Source organism: Panthera onca, chromosome B3, assembly GCF_046562875.1.
Source record: "Panthera onca isolate mPanOnc1 chromosome B3, mPanOnc1 haplotype 2, whole genome shotgun sequence".
Taxonomy (NCBI): domain Eukaryota; kingdom Metazoa; phylum Chordata; class Mammalia; order Carnivora; family Felidae; genus Panthera; species Panthera onca.
Window position 1 is genome coordinate 30699558 of NC_138344.1, and position 25935 is coordinate 30725492.

A 25935-nucleotide genomic window follows, 5' to 3' on the forward strand; every position below is an offset into this window, starting at 1 on the left:
CAAAGGCCTGGTACAGCCTGGCACTGATGCTCTTCCCTTCTGCCAGGTACGGTGATGCCACAGCCCTGTGGAGGTGCTCCATACTTGGACTCCCAAGGCCACAGTTTTTAGTTCTCTGCTCTTTCAGTTCCCACACTCTGCCACCACCCATTCTAGCATCTGGTTGTGGGAACACCACACCTGAGTCAGTTCTGGTGCCAAAGTCACAGAGACAGAACCATGTTCTTCTCTCCCCAAGGATCCCTCACCTCAGGTCAAGGAGCTTTTGTTTACTTAACCTTCAAAACAGAGAGCTTCTGATTGGGCCCCCATCCCTGAACAGTGACCCAGTGACCCCAAGGTGTCCAGGGGATTCCCACGTGCCCATTTTTCCACGGGTGAATCTTCTGGACGCCAGGGTGGTTTTTCTGATGGCTCTCACTCAGAGGAAAGTGGGAGAGAATTAAAAATAGAGGCTGAATCTCTAGGGAAGCATCTTGCTACGTGTCATTCCCTGATTCACATCAGGGGCCCCAGAGCCCATCCAGACCCAGCACAGAGATCACTTTGGTGAGCGTTTGGGGGATGAGTAAAGGGGTGGCAGGAAGGGGACGGGGTGGCATGAGAAGCTCTTGTCCCAGGCCCTCTGCTCTGGGGACTCCAATGTGGCAGACCAACTGTGTGCTTACAGTAAAAGCGGATGGATCCCCACTGCATTCCTCCCTCTCTCCTCAGGTCAGACTCACCCTGGGCCAGGAGGAACTGAAGCTGCAGACCTCAGCTGGGACTCTGCTGAGCGACTCCATCCTCCACACCGTGCAGCTGACTATTTCCGACAGCGACGCCCTGTTGTCAGTCGATGGGCTCCTGAATGCCTCAGCCCCAGTCCCGGGAGCTCCCCTAGAGGTCCCCTATGGGCTCTTCCTGGGGGGCACTGGAAGCCTTGGCCTGCCCTACGTGAGGGGAACCAGTCGGCCCCTGAGGGGCTGCCTCCATGCTGCCACCCTCAATGGCCGCGACCTCCTGCGACCACTAACGCCAGACGTGCCTGAGGGCTGTGCTGAAGAGTTTTCTGCCGATGACAGTGTGGCTCTGGGCTTCTCTGGGCCCCACTCACTGGCTGCCTTCCCTGCCTGGAGCACTCGGGATGAAGGCACCCTGGAGTTTACACTCACCACTCGGAGCCACCGGGCGCCCCTGGCCTTCCAGGCGGGGGGCCGGCACGGGGATTTCATCTACGTGGACATATTTGAGGGCCACCTGCGGGCTGTGGTCGAGAAGGGCCAGGGCACTGTATTGCTCCACAACAGCGTGCCTGTGGCCGACGGGCAACCCCATGAGGTCAGCGTCCACGTGGATGCTCACCAGCTGGAAATCTCCGTGGACCAGTACCCCACACGCACTTCCAACCGTGGGGTCCTCAGCTACCTGGACCCACGTGGCAGTCTCCTCCTTGGGGGGCTGGACACAGAGGCCTCTCGCCACCTCCAGGAACATCGCCTGGGCCTGGCGCCGGGGGCTGTCAATGTCTCCCTACTGGGCTGCATGGAGGACCTCAGCATCAATGGCCAGAGGCACGGGCTCCGGGAGGCCTTGCTGACCCGCAGCATGGCAGCCGGCTGCCGGCTGGAGGAAGACGAATACGAGGACGACACCTACGGCCCGTACGAAGCTTTCTCCACCCTGGCACCTGAGGCTTGGCCAGCCGTGGAGCTGCCCGAGCCCTGCGTGCCTGAAGCGGGGCTGCCTCCCGTCTTTGCCAACTTTACCCAACTGCTGACCATCAGCCCGCTGGTGGTGGCCGAGGGTGGCACAGCCTGGCTTGAGTGGCGGCACGTGCAGCCCACGCTGGACCTGAGCGAGGCCGAGCTGCGCAAATCCCAGGTGCTGTTCAGCGTGAGCCGCGGGGCACGCCACGGGGAGTTGGAGCTGGACATCCCCAGTGCCCAGGCACGGAAAATGTTCACCCTCCTGGACGTGGTGAACCGCAAGGCCCGCTTCGTCCATGATGGCTCTGAGGACACCTCCGACCAGCTGGTGCTGGAGGTGTCAGTGACTGCTCGGGGGCCTGTGCCCTCCTGCCTCCGGAGGGGCCAAACTTACATCCTGCCAGTCCAGATAAACCCTGTCAACGACCCACCCCGCGTCATCTTCCCACACGGCAGCCTCATGGTGATCCTGGAACACACACAGAAGCCGCTGGGGCCAGAGGTTTTCCAGGCCTACGACCCAGACTCTTCCTGCGAGGGCCTCACCTTCCAGCTCCTTGGCAGCCCCGCCGGCCTCCCCGTGGAGCGCCGAGACCAGCCTGGGGAGCCAGCCACCGAGTTCTCCTGCCGGGAGCTGGAGGCGGGCAGCCTAGTCTATGTCCACCGTGGTGGGCCCGCCCAGGACCTGATGTTCCGGGTCAGCGATGGGCTGCAGGCCAGCCCTCCCGCCACCCTGAAGGTGGTGGCCGTCCGGCCCACCATTCAGATCCGCCACAACACCGGGCTGCACCTGGCCCAGGGCTCCGCCGCACCTGTCTTGCCCGCCAACCTGTCGGTGGAGACCAACGCTGTGGGGCAGGATGTGAGCGTGCTGTTCCGAGTCACCGAGGCCCCGCGGTTCGGGGAGCTGCAGAAGCAGGGGGCAGGTGGGGCCGAGGGTGCTGAGTGGCGAGCCACGCAGGCATTCCACCAGCGGGACGTGGAGCAGGGCCGCGTGAGATACCTGAGCACCGACCCACAGCATCACACGGAAGACTCTGTGGAGAACCTGGCCCTGGAGGTACAGGTGGGGCAGGAGATCCTGAGCAATCTGTCCTTCCCAGTGACCATCCAGAGAGCCACAGTGTGGCTGCTGCGGCTGGAGCCACTGCACACTCAGAACACCCAGCAGGAGGCGCTCACCACAGCCCACCTGGAAGCCACCCTGGAGGAGGAGGAGGCAGGCCCAAGCCCCACCACCTTCCACTATGAGGTGGTTCAGGCCCCCAGGAAGGGTAATCTTCGGCTACAGGGCACACGGCTGTCAGATGGCCAGAGCTTCACCCAGAATGACCTGCAGGCCGGTCGGGTGACCTACGGGGCCACGGCACGTGCCTCGGAGGCAGTCGAGGACATCTTCCGTTTCCGTGTCATAGCTCCGCCACACTTCTCCCCACTCTATACCTTCCCCATCCACATTGGTGGTGACCCGGACGCCCCCGTCCTCACCAACATCCTCCTCTCGGTGCCCGAGGGTGGCGAGGGTATCCTCTCTGCTGACCACCTCTTCGTCAAGAGTCTCAACAGTGCCAGCTACCTCTATGAGGTCATGGAGCGGCCCCGCCATGGGAGGTTAGTTTGGAGGGGGGCACGGGACCAGGCTGCCACGGTGACATCCTTCACCAACGAGGACCTGCTGCAGGGCCGGCTGGTTTACCAGCATGACAACTCTGAGACCACAGAAGATGACATCCCATTTGTGGCTACCCGCCAGAGCGAGGGCAGTGGTGGCATGGCCTGGGAGGAGGTACGGGGCGTCTTCCGCGTGGCCATCCAGCCTGTAAACGACCACGCTCCCGTGCAGACCATCAGCCGCGTCTTCCACGTGGCCAGGGGTGGGCGGCGGCTGCTGACAACAGACGACGTGGCCTTCAGTGATGCTGACTCTGGCTTTGCCGACACTCAGCTGGTACTGACCCGCAAGGACCTTCTCTTCGGCAGTATTGTGGCTGTGGATGAGCCCACGCGGCCCATCTACCGCTTCACCCAGGAGGACCTCAGGAAGAGGCGAGTCCTGTTTGTGCACTCGGGGGCCGACCGGGGCTGGATTCAGCTGCAGGTGTCGGACGGGCAGCACCAGGCCACCGCGCTGCTCGAAGTGCAGGCCTCGGAGCCCTACCTCCATGTGGCCAATGGCTCCAGCCTCGTGGTCCCTCAGGGAGGCCAGGGCACCATTGACACAGCTGTGCTCCACCTGGACACCAACCTAGACATCCGCAGTGGGGATGAGGTCCGCTACCGCGTCACGGCTGGCCCGCACTGGGGGCAGCTGCTCCGGGCCGGCCAGCCAGCCACAGTCTTCTCCCAGCAGGACCTGCTGGACGGGGCCATTCTCTACAGCCACAACGGCAGCCTTAGCCCTCGAGACACCCTGGCCTTCTCTGTGGAGGCAGGGCCTGTGCACACAGATGCCACCCTGCAAGTGACCATTGCCCTAGAGGGGCCACTGGCCCCGCTGCATCTGGTCCAGCACAAGAAGATCTACGTCTTCCAGGGGGAGGCGGCTGAGATCAGAAAGGATCAGCTGGAGGTAAGGGACCGGGGGCCAGAGAAGGGGGCCCTTCCATCCAGCCTTCATGCCCTGTGTGCTCGGATGTTTGGGGATGTGCCCATGGTGACTCCTGGGTCGGGTGTATGTCCACACCTTGGGTGTGCGGCTGTACCCGTGCATGTTGTATGCCTGAGAGTTTCTGGGAGAGTTTGTGTGTCTGCCTGTGAGTTGTGCGGGCCTCCACATGTCACGTGTACACATGTACATGCTGTGGCTAACCATGCAGATTCCTGGCCCCCCAACCCATGGAATCTCTGAAGTGGAGCCTGAGAGTCTGTATTCTAATAGTAAGTTCCCTGAAGGGTTTTCATGGGTACAGACTTAGAGGACTGTAGGCCTTGGAGACAGACTCGTTTGACCTCCAGGCTCCTGAATCCTCAGCTCTTTTCCAAGACCCCAAACCAGGCCTGAGGATCTGGAGAGAGCTGCTCACCATCCAAGAACCTCACAGAGCAACCACAGGCCATCCAGCAGACCTGCCAACTTGCTGTGTGACCTCAAGCCAGTCCTTGCCCTCTCTGGTACACTCCCAATTTCAGATACACTGCCAATTTCTGAGCCCCTTGTGGTTCTGGCTGTCTGGGTTTTGGGGGTGACTTTGTCTAAACATGTCTGGCATCAGAAATGCTTTGCCATGAAGGAGGCAGCATCTGAGCCGGGCTTTGAAGAGTCTGGGGTTTTAATAGGGAATGAGGAGACAGTATTCCAGGCAGAGGGAACAGAATTCTAGAATACAGACAGTATTCCAGGAAAAGGCACAGAAGCAGGAATGTGAATTTGGGACAAGTGTGTCCTTTTGTTGCTGGACCATCAAGTGAGGGAGCACCCAGTGGCCATGGGGCTGGACCCGCCGGGTCTTAAGCTCCGCGAGGCACGTAGTTTGTGGTGACTGTGCCTCTCTGAAGGATGGAGCGCCCTCTGGTGGTGAGTAGTGGTGATGGCAGGGGCAGGGACAGCCTCTGTGTATGTGTGTGCATGTGTGTTACGTGCATTACTTGTGAGATGTACCTATCTGTGTAATGATATTGTATGTCTGTGTCACTGAATCTGGGCTGTGTGATTGTGCACATCGCTCAGGGAGTGTGGGTCTCGGGGGCTGTGTGATCACGTGACTGGGGGTGTGGGGTGGTGAAAGGTGCAGCCCCTCTAACCAGCTGCACCTCTGGGTGTCGTGTGTGTGAACCTGAGTGCGTGTCTGAGTAAGCAGTGGTGTCTGGGCCACTACTTGGGGGAATTAGGGAGACATGGAGACTGAGCCTGTTCTGGCCGCTTAGGGACCACAACAGCCTCCCTCTGTGACCCCTGATGGCTCCTCTGACCCTCTGTTAACCAGGCAGCCCAGGAGGCAGTGCCACCGGCGGACATCGTGTTCTCAGTGAAGACCCCGCCGCGCGCTGGCTACCTGGTGATGCTGTCCCACGGCGCCTCCGTGGCTGAGCCACCCAGCTTGGACCCAGTGCAGAGCTTCTCCCAGGAGGCAGTGGATGCGGGCAGGGTCCTATACCTGCACTCCCGCCCCGAGGCCTGGAGCGATGCCTTCTCCCTGGATGTGGCCTCAGGCGTGGGCGCTCCCCTTGAGGGTGTCCGTGTAGAACTGGAGGTGCTGCCTGCTGCCATCCCACTGGAGACACAGAACTTCAGCGTCCCCGAGGGCGGCAGCCGCACGCTGGCCCCTCCACTGCTCCGCGTCACGGGGCCTTACTTTCCCACACTGCCAGGCCTTGACTTGCAGGTGCTAGAGCCACCCCAGCATGGGGCCCTGCGGAGAGAGGAAGGTCCTCAAGAGGGGACCCTCGGCACTTTCTCCTGGAAAGAGGTACAGCTATTAGGGAGGCCCTAGGGGTACAGCCCCGCTCTGGGTGCAGAGTGGGGGAAGCCACAGCAACTCCCAGTCTGGGGTGTTCGCAGAGAGGAGGCAGGACGTTCACATTTATGGAGCACCTCTGCTTCAGATGACTTATGTCACTCCTTCGTCTCTGGGCATATAGAAACCACTGTCCCATTTCCTTCACTCTGGGAGAAATGGTTGTCCCCATTTCCACCTGCAGAAACTGGAGCTCTGCGGGAGTCAGCCTCCTCCCATACCCAAAGGCAGAGCATGAAGGGTGCTGGGCCTGAGACTCTCTCTGGTCTCAGGCCTGCTGGGGCCTGACCAGCCTTGCGCCTGCCCGCAGGTGGAACAGCAGCTGATCCGCTATGTGCACGATGGGAGTGAGACGCTGACAGATAGCTTTGTCCTAGTGGCTAATGCCTCAGAGATGGACCGCCAGAGCCATCCGGTGGCCTTCACCATCACCATCCTGCCCGTCAATGACCAACCCCCCATCCTCACCACAAACACAGGCCTGAAGGTGAGAGCCGCCGGGGATCACCTCCTACCTCCCCTCCCAAAGAGAGAGGCCCAGCCCACAGCTTCCCCTCTCCAAGCCCGTTTCCTTTTCTAAAATGGGCACCATGCCACATGCCTCACTAGTTGGGAAGAGAGAAGGGCTATTGCACTGAAAATAGAACACAGGTATGAGAATTTTATTGAACACTTATAAGTGCAGTAGGCAGCCTTGTGAATGGCCTTGCTGTTCCCTGGATTCACTATCAACAGGAGGCTCTTTCTATGGCTCAGGACCAGAACTCCTGAAGAAAGTCCTTTCAGGCCCTTAAGAGTAGACTCCAGGCGGAGAGTGGTTAGGGTCCCTACTTTGGCCCACACCAAGTGAAGGTCCCAGCTTGGCTTTTCAAGCCCCTGATCTTTACATCGTTGCAGAACAGTGGTGCCCTCATTCAGCAGAGGTCAAAGCTAAGGCCCAGCCAGGTCACAGAATTTCTCCTTGGTCACGGAAGTAGTTACTAGCGGAACAGAAAGGGTATGGCTTGACCAAGATCATATAAGATAGTGGATGGGCAGGGCCTTGATGCTGGCTTCTAGGGTCAACAAAAGTCATGGAAGGATTCACCTGACTTGGGCCATCTGTGACATGAGGCACTGGACATCTTTGATGGCAGAGGATGTACCTGTGGGGAGTGGTCCAGTGTGGGGAGAGGGCTACTCTGGAACCACTGGCAGGTGGCACTGTGTGGCATCTTGGCCACCAGGTGGTGCTGTCCACCGTGTTTGTGCCAGGAGCCCAGTGCCAAAGCCCCGCCTGCAAACACCGTGGTCCCCCTTCAGAGCTCTGCCTGGGGGGGGTTAGCCTGGGGCTGGAAGAAGGTGCCCCGGAATCCCAGAGGGCTCAGCTTTCCAGGTAGGGGAACCCCCTCCCCAACACTGCCCAAGTTGCTGACCCAGCTGGGGTTGTGTAACAGGATCCCAGAAATGGGATCCCAGAAATGGGATCCTGCCCTGCTGGCAGCCTGAGGGGGGCTCCCTTCCCTGAGCATGGGGAGGGGCTGCCCACAACCCCTCATTCGCCTGGTTGGGGTTTGTGACTGCACTGGAAACACCTGAGCCCTCATCCCAGTGCTGCTTCGGTGGCATGGGACAGGACCCAACAGGAGAGGACATCAGCCTCTCCAGCCCTGTGCCTCCCAGACCCTGCCTCACCTGCAAGGGGAGCCCACTTATAAGCAACCTGGGGTGGCAAAACCCACCATTCCATAGTGTGCCCAGCCCATGCCCAGACTCACTATGGAGGGTCTAAAGGGAGACCTCTGCCCTGCCAGTGAGAACCAGATAAAGCAGTGCAGTCAGTCAGGGTTGGGGGTCTCTGAAGGGAGAACCTGGTGAGGGTAAGAGGTGGGGCTTCCTGAGGGAGGGAGACATGAGCTGGCCTTGAAGGACAAGGCAATATTAGGGCAGACAGAGAGAAGGGAGTCTGTGCCCTGGGATGAGAGGGAAAGGTGAATGGGGTGGAGGGCCCTTTGTGAGGGGGGTGCCCAGAATGGCACGGGCCTCCATGACAGCTGAGGGCCTGAGCCACAGTGCGATGATGACGGCCTCAGGGCCAGGGAGGAACAAGGTGGGAGAGCTTGGTGGGGATAGAAACTTCACAGGCGTGTGTCCCCAGATGTGGGAGGGGGCCACTGTGCCCTTCCCTCCGGAGGCCCTCAGGGCCACAGACAGCGACTCAGGACCGGAGGACCTGGTCTACACCATCGAGGAGCCCAGCAATGGGCAGGTAGTGCTGCGGGCGGCACCGGGCACCGAGGTCCACAGCTTCACACAGGCCCAGCTAGATGGAGGGCTGGTGCTGTTCTCACATAGAGGTGAGTACTGAGAGGTGGGACGCCCCGAGAATGGGGAGCCACCATGGGCCAGCAAGACCCAACTTCACCCCCGTCCTCAGGAGCCCTGGACGGAGGCTTCCACTTCAGCCTCTCCGATGGTGAGCACGCTTCCCCCGGACACTTCTTCCGCGTGACGGCCCAGAAGCAGCTGCTCCTCTCGCTAGAGGGCAGCCGGACGCTGACCGTGTGCCCAGGTGAGTCTGTGAGCATAGGCATGCCTGTAGGCCGGGTGACACCCCAGGGTCACGCTGCCTCCCAGCAGTCGCAGGCCTCGCCCTGGCTCCTGGTCAAAAGCCAACAGGCCCCTTATCCCTCTCACAGGGTCGGTCCAGCCGCTGAGCAGCCAGAGCCTGAGAGCCAGCTCCAGTGCAGGCACGGACCCCCACCACCTGCTCTACCGCGTGGTGCAGGGCCCCCGGCTGGGCCGGCTGTTCCACGCCCGGCAGGGCGGCTCTGGGGAGGCCCTGGTGAACTTCACTCAGGCTGAGGTAAGGGCCCAGCTCTCTACAGCCACCACTTAGACTCCATTCAGCCTCAGGTGGCCCACTCTGCCGGTGGACACGGGGGCACCGCTCCCACATCGTTAGCAGCAGACGCTCGCCGGCCCCACCACAGGCCAGGCTGTGTGCATGCCTTGCCCTCCCAGAGCCACCAGTCTGGGAGACAGAAGGATGCAAGAGGTCAGGGCTACAGGAGCCCAGAACAGGGATAAGGTCCTGGGGCATGGCTTCCAGGAGGAAGCTGCAGTTGGACCTTAGGAGCTAGAAAGGGTGCTTTGAGCTGGGGACACTAGCTTACCCCAGTGGCTAGTGAGGGGCAGTGCTTGGTTCGGGGGGGTGGAGTTCAAGATGAAAGCAGCTGTTGGGCTTGTGAGCAGAGGTGCAAGCCTGGAGCTCAGGTCAGGAGCCAGCAAGAAGCAGAGTGGATCCTGGGAGCCAATGAGTGGACACAAGGCAGCTGAGGAGCTTGAGTGGACGTGATGCTGCCATCTCACTTCAGGGCATAGCTGTCCCAGAGCACACCAGCGGCCACCAGGTAAAAACTAGAACGCTCAGCCATATGAAGAGGGACACTGCTAGTTGCTGGGAGCACAGAACTCTCTGTGCTAAATGTGCTGGTGGGGCCAGCAGCCATCACTTAAATTAATATCCCTTCTACGTGGGGGAGGTGCCCTGTGTGCTGGCAGCCTCAGCTTGCTCCAAAGGCACAGCAGGTGAGGATCTTTCAGACATCAGGGAAGGAGGTGTCTTTAACAAGGGAAGATGGCAAAAGGTCTCTCATGTCAACATCCCCCCAGATTTTTGGTTCTTATGAAGCCCTAGCTTCTGCCCAGGTCCCCTTCCCACCGTATAAGATACTCAGCAGGCTGGTGGCTGTAGAAGCTGTGCACCCTGAGCCCCTGGGATCCTCTGTCATCCGATGCCTACGAAGGGGGAGGGAACAGGACAAGGCCTTCAGGGTCCCTCCCCCACCCACAGTGCTTTCCCCGCACCCCAGCAATATGCGGGATGGAAGTGAATGGCCACCAGGGGGCCGGGCAGCAGTACCACCCAGAGAAGCTGGGAAGAAGCTTCCTAGCAGAGATGCTGTCCCGACTTTGGGGCAGGGGGCAGGACAGGGCTGGGTAGTCTTGACGGCACACTGTCTCACAATACTCTGAGCTGGGTGGGTCAGAGATCAGGTGTCCTGTTTTGCAGATAAGGAAATTGAGGCTTAAGGATACGAGGCAACTATTCAGAGGATGTGGCTAGTAAGAGACAAAACCAGGATTATGGCTCCTGACTGCTAGTCCAAGATTTCTTTCGCCAGAGGACACCGTTTGCTCCCGGAGCTCAGAGACCCCCTCCCTGTCTTGCCTGTAATTTGCCTCACCCGCAGCCAGATGCCTCCCATCCACGGAAGCTCCTTGCACCCAGGCATCCAGCCTTCACCCCACTCCTAGGGGCCTCGATTTCCTTCCTGCCACCCTTCAGCCTGGGCCACAGGTTATAGCTGACAGTCCTTATGGGCCACATCTGGTCCACAGATGTGTTTTATTTGGCCTGCACAATGCATTTAATATTTTTAAATTAATGATCGACATATCCCCTTTGGGGGATTTCACACACACCACACACACACACACACACACACAAGCCTGATTTCCAGGTTCTTAAAAGGCTGTGTTCCCTCTTACCGCAATCAGCTGAGGAACAGCGGCCCCTTTCAGCCTGGGTCTGCAGTCCCTTTCAGCCTTGGTCTGTGCCCCCTTTAGAACTGTGGTTCACCCCCTTCAAAGGATGGATGGCTCCCCTGTTAGATGGGGCACCCCTCTCCAGTTCATCACAACCCCCCTGTCCTAGAGTCTCCTGCATGCTGGGATCCCAGTTTCCATCTTAGTATTGTGCAAGTCCTGTTTTTCTGAGAAGAGGACAACAGTTCCTACATTTCCTAAAAGGGAAAAACAAAAGATAAGCCAAGAGGACACGTTTGAATCACAAGGGGGAGAGAGCAGATTTCTTTATGGAAACAAGGAATACTCCTAGGTGTTTAACATGCAAACAGCCCTAGAGAACAGCAGATGTGGCTGGAATGGAGACACCGTGGTGGGAAGGGTAGGAGGTGAGGTCACAGGGGTAACCAGGTCAGATCTTTGTGGCCAAATGAGGAGCCACTGCACTATCTGAGCAAGAGTGACATAGCCTCACGTACATTTTAAAAGGCTCACTCTGGCTTCTGTGTTAAGAACAACTGTAGGGGGAGGGAGCAGGGGTCAAAGCTGGCACACAGGAGGCCATGGGGATAATCCAGGCCAGAAGTGACAGTATGCAAGAGAAAGAATACTCTGGGATGACTCCAGGGGTTTGAGCCTGAGCCTCTGGAAGAACAGAGCTGCCACCACATGAAGAGGGAGGGACTAGGAGAGGTGTGCAGGTAGGGGGTCTGTCCATCTGCACAGAGCGGCCAGGAAGCAAGTGGATATGTGAGTCTGGAGTTCAGGAGACAGCAGCCTGGGAGAGATTAAAGACTATTCTTTATGGAGTTTTGCTGTAAAGGAGAGCAACATGGGAGGGGCGACAAATGTTGGAAAAAGTGAAGTCACAAGTTTTTTCTTTAAGATGGAGGAGAATAACTACATGGTTGAGTAATGATGAGACTGTTCCCTTGCTGGGGGGGGGGGGGGGGCGGGGGGCGGGGGCTGGATTGTCTCCACAGGAGAAAGAAGGGAAATGGTAAGACTGGTGTCTTCGGCGGGGAAGAGGGGCAGGGACCTAGTGCAACAGTGGAAGAACCAGCTGCTGAGAGAAGCGTGGATAGAATTTTGCTTTCCCCAGGGGCTCAGAGAGATGAGGTGATTTGCCTGAGGCAGCAGAGCCCAGATTTGACAAGGCATTGGGTCCAGAGCCAGTCACCTCACTGCCACACGATTGCCAACGGTGACCCACTGAGCTAGTGAGGAAGAGCACGGGTTACCGACTTAGAGCGAGGCACAGCCAGGTGAGCCGAGAGTGAGGCTGGGCACCGAGAGTTCATCAAGGAGACTGGAGCACCCAGTGCCAGTGCCGCCCTGGGAGGGGGCTACCAGCCACCACGGGCTGAACCCGCCTCTCATCCCAAAATGGGGTCTCCCCACAGGTGTATGCTGGGACTGTTCTGTATGAGCACGAGATGCCCCCTGAGCCCTTCTGGGAGGTCCGTGATGCCGTGGAGCTCCAGCTGTCGTCACCCCCAGCCCCTGATGTGGCCACCACCCTTGCTGTGGCTGTGTCTTTCGAGGCTGCCTGTCCCCAGCGCCCCAGCCGCCTCTGGAGTAACAAAGGTGAACAGCAAAGTTTGGGGGACACTGGGAGGGCCGAGAGAGGAGGGCACACAAGGCCAGGGTCAGCAGCTCCCATGTCAGTCCCCAGGACCTGGAAAGTTATAGGGAGAGTGGGTAGGTGGCGACACTTTGAGGTTAGAGAGGAGACATGATCCTTATCCTCCGGGGTACCCTGAGCCCCACCCTGGGGTCCCTGGTCTGACGGAAGAGACACAACCTTGCCCCAGGGGTCCTGGTCTGAGGGTCTGAGGTCTTTCTTCAGTGGACAGGACCTTCACAGCCTATGTCCCACCTCCAGGTCTTTGGGTCCCTGAAGGCCAGCGGGCGGAGATCACCAGGGACGCCCTTGATGCCTCCAACCTCCTGGCCACCATTCCATCACCCCAGCGCCCAGAGCACGACGTACTCTTCCAAATCACACAGTTCCCCACCCGGGGCCAGCTGTTGGTGTCTGGGGAGCCCCTCGATGCCGGGCGGCCCCACTTCCTGCAGTCGGAGCTGGCCGCAGGGCAGCTGGTCTACGCCCACGGCGGCGGGGGCACCCAGCAGGATGGCTTCCGCTTCCGCGTCCACCTCCAGGGGCCGGCGGGGGCTTCCGTTTCGGGCCCCCAAACCTCGGAGGCCTTCGCCATCACCGTGCGGGACGTGAATGAGCGGCCGCCTCGGCCCCAGGCCTCCGTGCCGCTGCGGCTCACCCGGGGCTCCCGCGCCCCGGTCTCCCGGGCCCAGCTGAGTGTGGTGGACCCAGACTCGGCCCCCGGGGAGATCGAGTACGAGGTGCAGCGGGCCCCCCTCAACGGCTTCCTGAGTCTGGCGGGGGCCGGCCCGGGGCCCGTGATCCGCTTCACACAGGCCGACGTGGACGCGGGGCGGCTGGCCTTCGTGGCCAACGGGAGCAGCGTGGCCGGCATCGTGCAGCTGAGCGTGTCTGACGGGGCCAGCCCCCCGCTGCCCGTGGCCCTGGCCGTGGACGTCTTGCCGGCGGCCATCGACGTGTGGCTGCGCGCGCCCCTAGAGGTGCCCCAGGCCCTGGGGCGCTCCTCCCTGAGCCGGGAGCAGCTCCAGGTGGTGTCAGACCGGGAGGAGCCAGACGCAGCCTACCGCCTCACCAGGGGGCCCCGGTTCGGGCAGCTCCTGGTGGCCGGGCAGCCGGCCACGGCCTTCAGCCAGCTCCAGGTAGACCAGGGGGAGGTGGTCTTCGCCTTCACCAACTTCTCCTCCTCTCGCGACCACTTCAGCGTCCTGGCACTGGCCAGAGGTGCCAACGCGTCGGCCACAGTGAATGTCACCGTCAGGGCGCTGCTGCGAGTGTGGGCGGGTGGGCCATGGCCCCAGGGTGCCACCCTGCGCCTGGACTCCACCGTCCTAGATGCGGGCGAGCTGGCCAACCGCACGGGCAGTGTGCCCCGTTTCCGGCTCCTGGCGGGACCCCGGCATGGCCGCGTGGTCCGAGTGCCCCGGGCCAGAACGGAGCCCAGGGACAGCCAGCTTGTGGAGCAGTTCACCCAGCGGGACCTTGAGGATGGAAGGCTGGGGCTGGAGGTGGGCAGGCCAGAGGGTAGGTCCCCTGGCCCCGCAGGCGACAGTCTCACTCTGGAGCTGTGGGCAAGGGGTGTGCCCCCTGCTGTGGCCTCACTGGACTTTGACACTGAGCCTTACAATGCAGCCCGGCCCTACAGTGTGGCCCTGCTCAGTCTCCCCGAGGCTGCTCAGACAGAAGCAAGAAACCCAGAGAGCAGCACCCCCACAGGCGAGCCAGGCCTATTAGCCTCCAGCCCCGTGCCCACCGTGGCCAGGAGGGGCTTCCTGGGCTTCCTGGAGGCCAACATGTTCAGTGTCATCATTCCCGTGTGCCTGGTCCTCCTGCTCCTGGCACTCATCTTGCCCCTGCTCTTCTACCTCCGCAAACGCAACAAGACGGGCAAGCACGACGTCCAGGTGCTGACCGCCAAGCCCCGCAACGGCCTAGCCAGCGACACCGAGACCTTCCGCAAGGTAGAGCCGGGCCAAGCCATCCCACTCACCGCAGTGCCCAGCCAGGGGCCCCCGCCAGGGGGCCAGCCTGACCCAGAGCTCCTACAGTTCTGCCGGACACCCAACCCTGCTCTCAAGAACGGCCAGTACTGGGTGTGAGGCCTGGCCTGGGCCCAGATGCTGATCAGGCCAGGGACAGGCTTGCTCAGGCCCCGGCCCCATTGCTCCCATGCCCTGGTGCTGTCTGAGTATCCCCAGAGCCAGAGATACCTGGGGACATCTGAGGTGGAGGGTGCTGGGAGGAAGTCCCAGGGGTGCAGGACCAAGTAGAGTCAAGAGCTGGAATCTCCCCAGCTTTCTCCATGCCTGGAGAACTGCAAGGGGGCCAAGGTCAGAGGCAGGCTTAGAGTCAGTCCCCCTGCCCTGGAGCTAGTCTGGGCTGTCAAAACCAGAGTGATCTCCTAGATATGTCAGGACTCTGGATCTTGGGTCTGTGATCTTGGGTAAGTCACATCTGACCCAGGCTGCTAAGAGGTCAAGGAGAAGAGAGGGTAGGGAAGATAGACAGGGATTCCTGGCTTTTCCACTCCAAGCCAAGGCTCCCTTTGTCTCTGCCCCAGGGTTGACGGGAAAACTTTTTCCCCTGGTTTTTTAGGGAGATGGTATTCCCTGGAGCAGAGGGCAGGAGGAGAATGACCCTCCACTCTCTAGGAGACATAAGCCAGTAGAATAATATATTCAGGGTGCAAGGTAAGGCAGGTTGCTCTGGGAATGGGTTTATTTAAGAGGGATTGCAAGGAAGCTATTTAACACAGTGTTGAGCTAGCCCAGACTAATGGAGCCCTGAGAATGTGGGATGGAGGAGGGTCTGAGGCCAGTTCATTCCCAAGGCCCCGCCTTGATGGGCTGAGGGCTAGGTAGGCAGTATGGGTCTGTGGCCCGGGAACAGGCGGGGCTGAGGAGCATGTAGGGTCTCAGGCCAGGGGCCACTGTAATGCCTGTGCTCCCCCAAGGACTGGGGGGTGAGCCATTGGGGGCACTCAAGTCCATGGGGCCTGGATAAATGGTGCTTTGGAGGTTCTGGACAGCTGTGTGTCATTTGTCTGACCATGCACTGGGTCCTTGTCCACACCAGCTTGCACTCCCCTGGGGCAGGCCATCCTACCAGGCCTCAGCAAACAGGCAAGACAGAGCTACTCGAGCCCTAAGTTTCCACCTCTTGGGCCTTTCAGATCTCTTCTGTCCCCACCTGTGTAGGCAGGTGGGCCAGTCTTTGTGGATGGGACCAAAGCCCTTTGGTTTAGTAGAGATAGGCTAGGCCTTCTCCAAGGAGCTTAAGGAAGCAATTAAATCAGGAGATATATTCAGTGTCCCAGCCATAGATTTCTTTGCCTGAGTTTTGGCTTCAACAGCCTTGTCCCTCCCCACTCTCAAGAGGTTAGAGAGCAAAGGTGAGGAGACCAAGGGGGAGAAAGGGACCCCAAGGCTGGGACCTGATACTGCTGGAGAGACAGAGGGGCCTGCCACAGGTGCCTTCCCTTGGCTCCCTGGAGATTTTCACAACAAAGGTTTCTTTTGGTCTCCACCCCCAACAAGAAGACCAAGGTGCTCCTTCTCGAAGGTAGGGTAAGCAGCAAGGATTCTGAAAAGCCAGCTGTCCCGAGAGGCTGTCATCTGGTTAGAGATGGAGCTGAGATACAGGGTCTCCAGAAGACCCTCTATGAGCTGCTAAGGAGCTGTCACCTTCTGCCCCTCTCCCTTTTGAGGGTCTCCCAGGGTTGCAGGTGAAAAGGACAGATTCTGGGTCCCAGGTGATACTGCCCTGGCAGTAGGCTGATGTCCTCAGAGAAAAAGCAGCTCTCGGGGTGGGAGCAGGGGACCTGAGCACAGCCACATTGGGGTGGAGAGTCCCAGCCAGCCTTTGGCAGCTGACCAGTGTCTGGGGACCAGAGTCACCTCTTCCCTGTGTCTCCGTATCTGTAACATCTGAACCAGGAACTAGGGCAAGAGAGGAAACTCCCTCCTCTCCACTGCTGCCCCTACAGCTCCCTGCAGGGACGCTTCTCAGTGCCCCTTTAACATCTCGACATCCCCTTAGATCCTCCTTCACTCACAAGATTTGGGCAGGATACCAGGAATCCTGGTATTTCACTGCTGAAAGGGCCCCCAGAGGATCGAGGGTAGGCTGAGAGTCAGAAAGGATTAGGGGGTTGTCCAGCCACACACAGCAAAGCAGCATTAGATTAGACCAGACCCTGAGGCCCAGCCAGCTCTTCTTGCCACACTGAAGAGTCTGCCCCCAAGGAAGTTGCCAGGACCCATAGAGAGGGACCCCCATAGAGATCCCTCTACACCAGAGGCTCAAAATCCTGGCCTGGCTTCCTTTTACAACCTAGTCTCTCCAGCACCCCTCAGGCCAGCCTCACACAGGGGCCCTGCCAAGGGTGTCTCCACACCACACCCCACGTTCTTCCCTGCCTCTTCCTGGAGCTCAGGGCCAGATCCTCAGGGCCCTAATATCTGGCGCCAGTCTCCACCCAGTTTCCCTGGGAGTGTAAGCTGAGACAAGGGTGACAGACCCGCCAGGCAGGATCTGGCCTTATCTCCGATTTCCCCCAGAGGACTGACGACACCCTCTCTGTTCACTCAGCCCAGCCTGCCCTGCCCCCAGTGAGCTGGCACCAGCTGACACTGCTCCAGCTCCTTTAAGCCTGTGCTGGACAGCGGGCTGGCACCCAGGGCATAGTGCAAGCAGCTCCATGAGGACCTGGGAGCGGGTCTTTTACTGGAATCCCAAACTTGGAACCCAATCTAAATGTGGGGCCTCAGTTTATGCAAATCCCTTGCAGATTTCAGATATGCACCCAAGACTTAAAAGGGTTGCTATCCACTTTGCAAAATAACTCACTATCACCTAGCTTTAAGGAGCCAGCCTGTGTACAAGTGCTTAGGAAAGTCTGGGAGCCTCTGACCCTCTTCACACACACACACACACACACACACACACACACACACACACGCTGCACTTGTGCAAACAGCTGTGTACCTTTAGACCTTCAGATACACAACACAGACATAAATACCTGCCTACATAATAACATACACCCACACAATATATACAGCCGCACACACAAACTCTGGAGATAGTACCCCTCACTTGTGGCCCTCCCAACAGTCCCCAGAGCTGGCCATATGGAACCAAGGGCTAGGATTTCCTGCCCATCCAGAGACCCAAGCTGACATCAGCAGAGCCAAGAAGTGAACCCACAGTGGGAGGGGTGGTGGTGGAGGGGGTGTGGGAAGCAGGGTAGGGATTGACAGAGGGCCCAGTTCCTAGGGTCCCTAGCTTAGAAGTCCTGCCCACCACCCTAAATGGTCTAGCCTATTAGATGCTAAAGAAGGGGCTCCCTTTGAGCCCCTCCCCTCATGCTAGGAGCTGGCCCACAGTTGCTATGGCAGCTGTAGAACCCACCGAGCTGGAACCATCATCCTCCAATAGAAAGCAAGAAAAATGGATCTTGACCCTGCCCTGCACCTCTCCTGACCAATGGGAACTGCCAGGGGTGTTGGCATCTTCCTCTGGGCCCTGAAGATTCAGGATCTTAAAGGGAAGGAGGTACCTGGGCAGCCCCCAGAGTTCTCTGGTTGGGTCTCCCATTCCTTGCCATAACGTGTGAAGATGCCCTGGCAAACGGATGGAGCCAGGACATTAACCAGACCTGCTGGACCCCTCTCTCCACAGCCCTTATCCTCCCCGAGGCTCCGTTGTAGTTAACACCATCTCTGTATAGTTACCGCTAGGATTAGTCAGGCATTGGCAAGGGCGTTTTGTGCCAAAACTGCTGTGGGAGATGCACATAGGAATCCACCCACCCCTTCCTGAAGAGCCCCAGACATGCAAATGAGCAACTACCACACCACGATGTGTGCCCTAACCCAGCCGTGTCAACTGGCTGGTGAGGGGAAGCCCAGAGTGGGAAGGCACCTTGCTCTATCAGCCTCCTTCTCTCCTTAGAGTGTGTCGGGTCTTTCCATGGAAGGGGCAGCCATGCAGCTGCTAAAGCTAAGCATGCCCAACTACCTCCTGGTTACATTTCCTATCTCGGTGTAACGAGGTACGGCATTTAACCGATAGCTGCTGTGCTCATAAAGGATGCAGGCTCCTCCGAGGGCCACCAGGATAATTTGTGGGTTGTGCTGTGTTCCTTCACAAGGCAGATGTCCTAAGACCCCCTACAGACAAAAGTAACCCTTGGTTAAATCGACCAGTGACCAAGAAAGAACTTGTCTACCCAAATGCGGCCTCAGCTGGTGGTGCCCCATGCCCCACCAACCTGAGCACTGCCAGCTCTGTTAGCCCAAAACCTAGAGCTAATCCCAAGGCTTCCTTCTGATGCCTTGTGAGGTCAGAGAGGGATCAAGTGACCCAGTCTCTGGGTCCTGAAGGCCCAAACTAGATGGGTTGTCTAAGCCTTTGTTGCCCAAAGTGGGTCCATGGACCAGCAGCATCAGAAGCACCTGAGAGTTTCTTAGAAATGAGGACTGTGAACTCTGGCTCAGTCTGTAGAGTATGCAACTCTTGATCTGGGGGTTATGAGTCCACCATGCTGGGTGGACATAGTACTTAAAACTAAAAATCTTTAAAAAAGAAAAAGAAAAATGAGGACTCTCAGGCCTCACCCCAGATCTGCTGAGTCAAACCCTGCATTTTAACAAGGTCCAGGTGATTAGACAACCAACCAGTAAAGTTTAAGACACGTTGACTTAAGTCATCCCCCTCGACTTCGATTGGAGAAACTGAGCTGCAAGAGGCAGAGACCAGGCCAAGATCACAGCCAGTCAATGACAGAGCTAGAAAGGGGTCAGACCACGTGATCTAGTTCCAGAGTTTTGTCTTCCACCTCAAGCTGTCCATCCTTCCCCACACCCATTTGAAGTACCTAGGTGTCCCACAGATCTGGGCAGATAGGGCTCTGATGTGGGGGTTCCTGCTCCAGGAGCCTCCACTCAGGACAAGAGGGAAGCAGAGGAGGGCCGGGCTAGCCAGGTCTGATCCAGTGGGGAGGGTCTGCGGAAGCAGCCCACTCCCACCCTATCTCCCACAGACAGGTCCCAGAAAGTGCAGCAGCCCCTACCAACCTGCCTTCTGCAACCCAGCTAGTCCCCCCGTCCCCACCTGTCCAGGTTCCACCTACAGAAGGAGAGACAAAAGGAAGGGTCCAGCCAAGGTCCCCAGTCAGTGCATCGGGTCTCCCCCACAGTAGAGCAGCAGCAGCAGCCGGCAGGAGAGGGGGAAAGAAACTGCCTGCCAGGCTACTGCCCAGGCCTGATCAAGAAGGAGGGGATGCACCTCCCAGAGTACCCCGTCCTGTCCTGCAGAGGGCTGGGGAACAAGAGGGGCTGGACCACTAACTGTCCCTTCTGGCTCCCAGAACAAATGCTAGCCGTGGCCCCCAGGCTGTGTGCCACCCTGGTGCTGAGTGCCTTCAGGGCCAACTCCCCTCCCCTCCCAGGTTGCCGAGGCCCCCGGCCCTCCACACCTTGCAGTAAATATAGTTCAATACTGTGTGCCCATCAGAGCAGTGTCCAGCCTGGCCCAGGGCTAGGTATATAGCAGATGTTCAGTAGATATCTATTACCAGAATATAGTTTCTCTCTTCCCGCAGGCTAAAAGGTCTCTGACCACCAATCTCACCCAGACCCCTCTTTCATGGCTTCCCATCTGGTTCCCCTGGCTTCTCTCATCCCCAGGAATGCTGGCTGGGCTCCCAGCTGCTTGCTCTGGCCCCTAGACCCCTTCCAGGGCCCAGGCGGACCTGGCCCCAGGCCCTAAATTCCTAAGGCGCTGGTTTAATCTGTCCCTGCCAGACCCTTCAGCACTCACTTCTCTTCCTCCATGCTCACCCATGGCCTTCTCCCCACCAGATACCTGGCGTCTCTCCGCTCAGAAGCCCATGGGCAGAACACTTTAACCAAATCATATGTGGGAGCCTGCCACCGATAGAATCAAAGTTGTTTGAATGGGACAGGAGGAGAACACAACCCAGAACCCCCTTACACTCAGCCTTCCCCTGTCACTACAGCTCCTCATCAGAACCTCCAGGATCCACTGGCCCCTGTGCCAGCTGCTCCTGCCACTGCAGGGCTCACCTGATCCCAACCTTCAGGGGCACAGAGCAGAGCCGAGCCACGGGTGCCCCCAGAGGACCCCGCATTCAGTCAGAGGTCTCAGGGCCCCAACCTTAGAGGAGTGACTCACCTTAATCACCCAGCATACCTCCTGGAGGATTGAAACCCTTCCAGATGCCAAAGATGCATCTTTCAGCAGTGGGATTCCTAGCACCTAAAGAGGCATCAGGGCAAGTGTGTGGGTCAGAGATGCCAGACATGCTGGCCAGCGCAGAGCCCTCCAAGAACCAGAGAGTAGCAGAAGGAACCCTGTTGGGTCTTGTTGGGGAAGGTGTAGCCTCTTCTAAAGGCCTGGTGAGCAAGCAGACAGGTGGGCGAGGCTGGTGAAGCCCGAGCACTCCTGGAAGGCTGTGAGTCAGGGCGGAAGGGCTCCTTCTGAGTCAGCCCTGCTAGGAAGGTTGCCCTGTGGGTGTGGCTCCTGGACTAGGCAACTGGGCAGGGTTCTTGGACCCCAAGAAGGTTCCAGGCCCCAGAAATTCATCCCCTCTGCCCCATGAGCTGCCTGAGAACCTCAGTCTGGGGACAGAACCCATGAACTGAAGGAGGGAGGGCAGAGATGGTGATTGTGTCTACCCAATGAACTTGTAGAAGTCCACCCACCTGTGGATGGGATATCTGACCCTAGAAAGTACAGAGCCAGGCCTGGGAGAGCTTGTTACCTGCTTTCTGCCTTCAGCCCCGCCTCCTGTCTTCATTTCTGCCCATTTCCCAGTTCCTACTGCCGTGAATCCTGTGTGGTTAGCCAGAGGCTCCACTCCTCTGCCTGAATTAGAACCTGTCAAAACAGTGCATCTGACCAAGGCTGCTTTTCAAAGGGTCAGTGTTGTGGCAAAGCTCTTAGAACAGCACCAGGCACAATAGTAAATGCTCAATAAATATTGACTATTATTATTAGTGCTGTTATAATGGTGGTTATTATTGAATTGCCTAACATATGGGTCTATCCTATTGCAGAAGCTTAACAAATGTTCGAAGTTGACATTACTGTTATTACTATAATTTATTACGGCCATAACAGTGCCTGGCACATAGTAAGTGCTAAACAAATGCTCAGTCCTGGAAGGCCAAATGCATTCCCCATTTGGAAAAGAGGGACATCAAGGCATTCTCCTTTGCTGGACTTTGGTAAGGAGAGTGAGGTGTGCAGCAAGGGGTCAAGTTCTCGGTACAAGCCACTCTGACCTCCCTTCCTCCACCCCACCCCATTGATCTGGAAGACGTTGGAGGAGGCTTGACCCCTTGGACCCAAGAGGGAGGAGTCCCACTTGAACCTCCCTGTCCAGTGGAGGAGGGCAGTTGAGGAGGGCAGGGCTGGAGGGAGGATGGGCCCGGTGGGCCCAGGGAGGGCCAGAACACAGGGCCTTCCTGAAGGGGGGGAGCCTGGGCTGTGCCCTGAAGAACAGAGAGAGCCAAGCTTAAAGCAAAACAAGACGGGGTGGGCAGGGGACAGCAGGGGGCAGGGATGGGGGGGAGGGCAAGATCGTGTAGAGCCAGAGGGACAGGAGACTGGCCCTGGGGCAGACAGGGGCTCTGGGGATCAGGCTGAGAGAAGCCCCTGTGCAATTCACAGTCTGATAGGGAGTAGCTGCCCTGAGTAAACCTGGTACTAGGCTGGAAGCATGTCCTTCCACACTGCCCTCCTGCCAGGGCCAACCCTTTAAGATGCAGAACCGGGGTGAGGGTTGGGTGACTGCTGAGCCCCTGGGCCAGAACTCTCACCCAGGTGAGTGAGCTCAGTTGCCCAACTACCCAGGGGTCACCCTAGGAGCCTCAGGAGTCAGCCTGGTTGGGATACCACCACCCCTCATACATACCTACCCCACCCCTGCCCAGCTGATGCCAGCCCAACTGGGCTGGGCTTCAGTGCCCAGGAGGGAGGAGGCTGCCTATTCTACTGCCTGGGATGGCACAGCCTCCTACCAGCCAGAGGAGGATGAGGGGCTCTCCAGGCCACACTGGCCTCAAACCCAGCCCTCCAGAGGAATGAGCAGGGACTGGTGCATGCATCCCTCCCACCCTTTCTTATGCCATGCCTTGCTGAGAAAGAGGGAAATACTCCCCAGAGCAAGTCCCTGGATCCTGGGGGGCAAGGGGGGTGGTATGTGGAGATGATGTCAGGGAGGAAGCATGCTTTTGGCCACCAGCCGCTGCAACACACACACGTGCACGCACACACATATTCACAGGACTGCCCCATGCATCAGTGTACATAGGCACGTGCAGACGCACTCAATTGACATCGGTTGACCTGTGCAAACCAGAACCCACACAAGGGGGTTCTGAGGCATAGCCCTGCAGACATCCCAAGTCACCTGCTGTGAGTTGAGCACCGTCCTGGGCACTGGGGATACAGCAGTGAACAAGACAAACACCAGCTCCCCCGAAGGTTGCCTTCTAACAAACAGATATATTTAAAATCTAACTTTGCACAGAAGTATTTATTTGCAGATGAGAATTTGTGATGTCTGGCATTTGCTGGAAGCAAGGGATGTGGGGGAGTAAAATACTGGCCCAGGGTTGGTAATTGCTGAGGCTATGGTATGGGCACATGGGGATCCATCATATTAGTTTCTCTATTTTTGTATACACTTGAAACACAAATGCATACAATTGCCAATTGATAATAAGTAAAACAAAGAACAGTAAGGCAGGGCAAGGGGACAGAGCGCTAGGACTAGGAAGACTCTTTATTAGATGGTCAGAGATGGTTTCTCCAAAGAGGTAACATTTGAAGCAACGACTTGAATTTAACTGAGGTTCAAACCACACAAACATCTGGGAGGAAGACCATTCCAGACAGAGGGGACCAGCAAATGCAAAGGTCCTGAGGCGTAAGCATTCTGGGCTTAGGTGAGGAATAAGAGTACAGTAGGTCTGGAGTTATGTGGCCAAAGGGACAGGTGTCCAAGGTTCCATCAGAAAGGGACCTTGTGGGCTGTGGTAGCAATCTGGAATCTGGCTTACTTAAGAATGGCAGGAAGCCCTGGAGGTTGAAAGCAGGGTCAGACATGATTTGATTTAGAATAGGGTCTTAAGAGATGGCTCTGACTCCTACTGGACCATCAGGAGGATGGAAAAAGGTAGAGAAGGCAGAACAGCTTGGAGGCTACCACAGTGATGTGCTACCACAGTGATCCAGGCGGGCATCTTGGTGGCTTGGCCAGTAAGATGGTGACACAGGTCAGATTCGGGGTCTCTTTGGAGGAGCTCACAAGGCTTTGCTCGTGGATGGATGTGGAATGTGAGTGAAAGAGAGAAGTTAAGCCCAATTGCAAGTCTGGGCCTGAGCTTCAGGTTGAGAGGTGTTGCTCTTCCAGGCTGGGGAGCACGGGGAAAAGCACGTGTGGCCGAATGACTACGGGCACGGGTGCCACCATGGGGACCCACACACAAGCACAGGCGCACATGCTGACAGGCACTCGGTGACCACACAGGTGGATGCACACAGCCTGGGATAACGGGTGCAGTCGCAGACCCCATCCCCCTCCTCTGCCTGCCCCCCCTACCCCACATAAAAGCCCCAGGGCCTGGGCCCCCCCACTCTCCGGCTCAGCCTTGGCACTCACAAGACCCAGTCCTGGCATTTCCCTACCAACTCTCACCCGCCATACTGGCCCCTCAAGCGAAAAGGCTCCTGACGCAGTTCCTTCCCAGACACCTGAGTCTTGTCCCCGACCCCCAGCTCTCTATCCCTGGCTTCATCTGCCCAGCCCACTCTCCGTGGCCAGATCCTTCTCCAGCCAGAGGCCCTACAGAAAACTATCAGTCAACAAATATTTGCTCTGTGCGCTCTGTGGGCCAGGCCCTCTGCCTTTCCACCTGCTAACTTGAAGGCACACAGCCACCAACACCCAGTGCCTGCCACTTACCGCCCATCTCCCCGCTCCCCTCTGTTCCCAGCACTAGTGCATTCACTCTCCAGCAGGACAGCTGCCCCCAGCCTGCCCACCTTGGAAGGGCACAGTGTGGCCCAGGCAGACTTCAGCCTCAACGCGATGCCGTGAGCAGCTGTACGACCTCACACAGGTGACTCCATGCCTCTGAGCCTCCGTCTGCTGGGAATGTTGGCAATCATTCTCACCTTCCAGACAGTTGTGGGGAATTAGATAACTCATGGGAGCCACTTAGCCCGATGCCCAGCACCTAGCAGCACACAGTAGCCATTCAGTGTTAGCTGTTGGGCACTTGGCCCCACCCTTGCCCTGCTGGCCCGTGTGGCTTCAAGGACACAGCACACCTAGAGCAGTGACAATGCCCGCACTCGTGAAGTCGTGCCCCGTGTAATTGTGACAACTGTTAACATCCGTTGAGGAAAACTGAGACCGAGCCGTGACCCTGCCTGAGATTGCCCAATGAATCCATCCAAGGAAGGCCTGACATGAGCTTGCATCTCTTAACTCTTGGGCCATGCTCTCTTGTGTGTGATGATGTATGTGACAACCAACGAACAGCCCAGTGAACTCCTCCTGCCCTGGACTGACAAATACCACGACAGTCAGCCAGCCCCAAGGAGACTGCTCCCCGTGAAGATGTGGTGGCAACATGGGGCAAGGCTCAAGGTCTGGAGGTGGTCAGGGGCCTAGTCCCAGGCCCAACCCTGCCATCTACCTACTGTGTGGCCTTAGAGGGCTCGCTCAGTTCTCTCACTTATGAAGTCAGGTAACAATATTCTTGGCCCAGCCTCTCTCTAGGTCCCCTCAAGGGTCTGCTCAGAGGCTGGTCATCCCAGCCCCTGGACACTTGCTATGTGCAGGCACTGTCCAGCTGATGCGTTTTGCTCATGTAATCCTAACAGCCATCTGCAACTCCTGTTATAAATAGAGAAATGGAAGCAGGAAGCAATTAAGAAACATCCCTCGAATAAGGATGTGAAGGGTAGGGTTTGCTCTAGGGCTCAGCCGCTCACCCAATACCAGGATCCTGTCTCTGGCTGGTGGAGGGAAAGAAAACAGGGGACTTGTAGCTATCTGGGGGCAGCAGGGCTGTGGAGTGGAGCTTCACACTACTCCCGCCTGTTGTACTCCTGACAAAATAGCAGCCAGGGGGACCAGGTCAGCCCAGAGGAGGCCCCAGGTGCCTCCAGGAGGCTAACTCCTCCCTCAGGCACCAATCGTTGGCTTCCCAGCACAGGTGGCCCAGACCTGGCTACCATCTCACACCAGCTCGGCTATTCCAGCACCTCCCTCACTGGGCCCCATTTCCTGGTCTGTAAAATGATGTTGATAATCTCTTGCATGCAGGGTGGTTGCGAAATATGTCCATCCAGTGTCCACGGTGCTGCCTGAGCTGGGGGAGGGTAGAAGCCCCAGAAGCTGGGAGATCCAGGAGCAGCAGGGGCTTGGACCTCTTCCCAGGTAGAGCCCCAAGGAGGCAGCCAGACCTCAGATGACAAAGGGTTGCATAGGATCTGTAGAGCCTCCCAAAGCTTCTTGTGCTTGAGTGCACAGTGGGGGGTGTGGAATGCTGACCATGAG

At 58.0% G+C, this 25935-nt stretch overlaps 1 protein-coding gene across 6 annotated transcripts in view; it reads left to right on the top strand.

Annotated features, from left to right (window-relative positions):
• CSPG4 (chondroitin sulfate proteoglycan 4) overlaps positions 1-15357 on the top strand; it is a 40228-nt gene extending 24871 nt beyond the window's left edge. For all 6 annotated transcript variants that reach the window (XM_078448903.2, XM_078448907.2, XM_060617992.3 and 3 more), the window contains 8 exons: positions 715-4257; positions 5612-6094; positions 6453-6629; positions 8280-8478; positions 8559-8693; positions 8821-8987; positions 12115-12298; positions 12597-15357. In XM_078448903.2, the coding sequence (XP_078305029.2) occupies positions 715-4257; positions 5612-6094; positions 6453-6629; positions 8280-8478; positions 8559-8693; positions 8821-8987; positions 12115-12298; positions 12597-14431 (6723 nt within the window). In that variant the 3' untranslated portion in view covers positions 14432-15357. The remainder of the gene's footprint in view (positions 1-714; positions 4258-5611; positions 6095-6452; positions 6630-8279; positions 8479-8558; positions 8694-8820; positions 8988-12114; positions 12299-12596) is intronic.
• The last annotated feature ends 10578 nt before the right edge of the window (positions 15358-25935 follow it).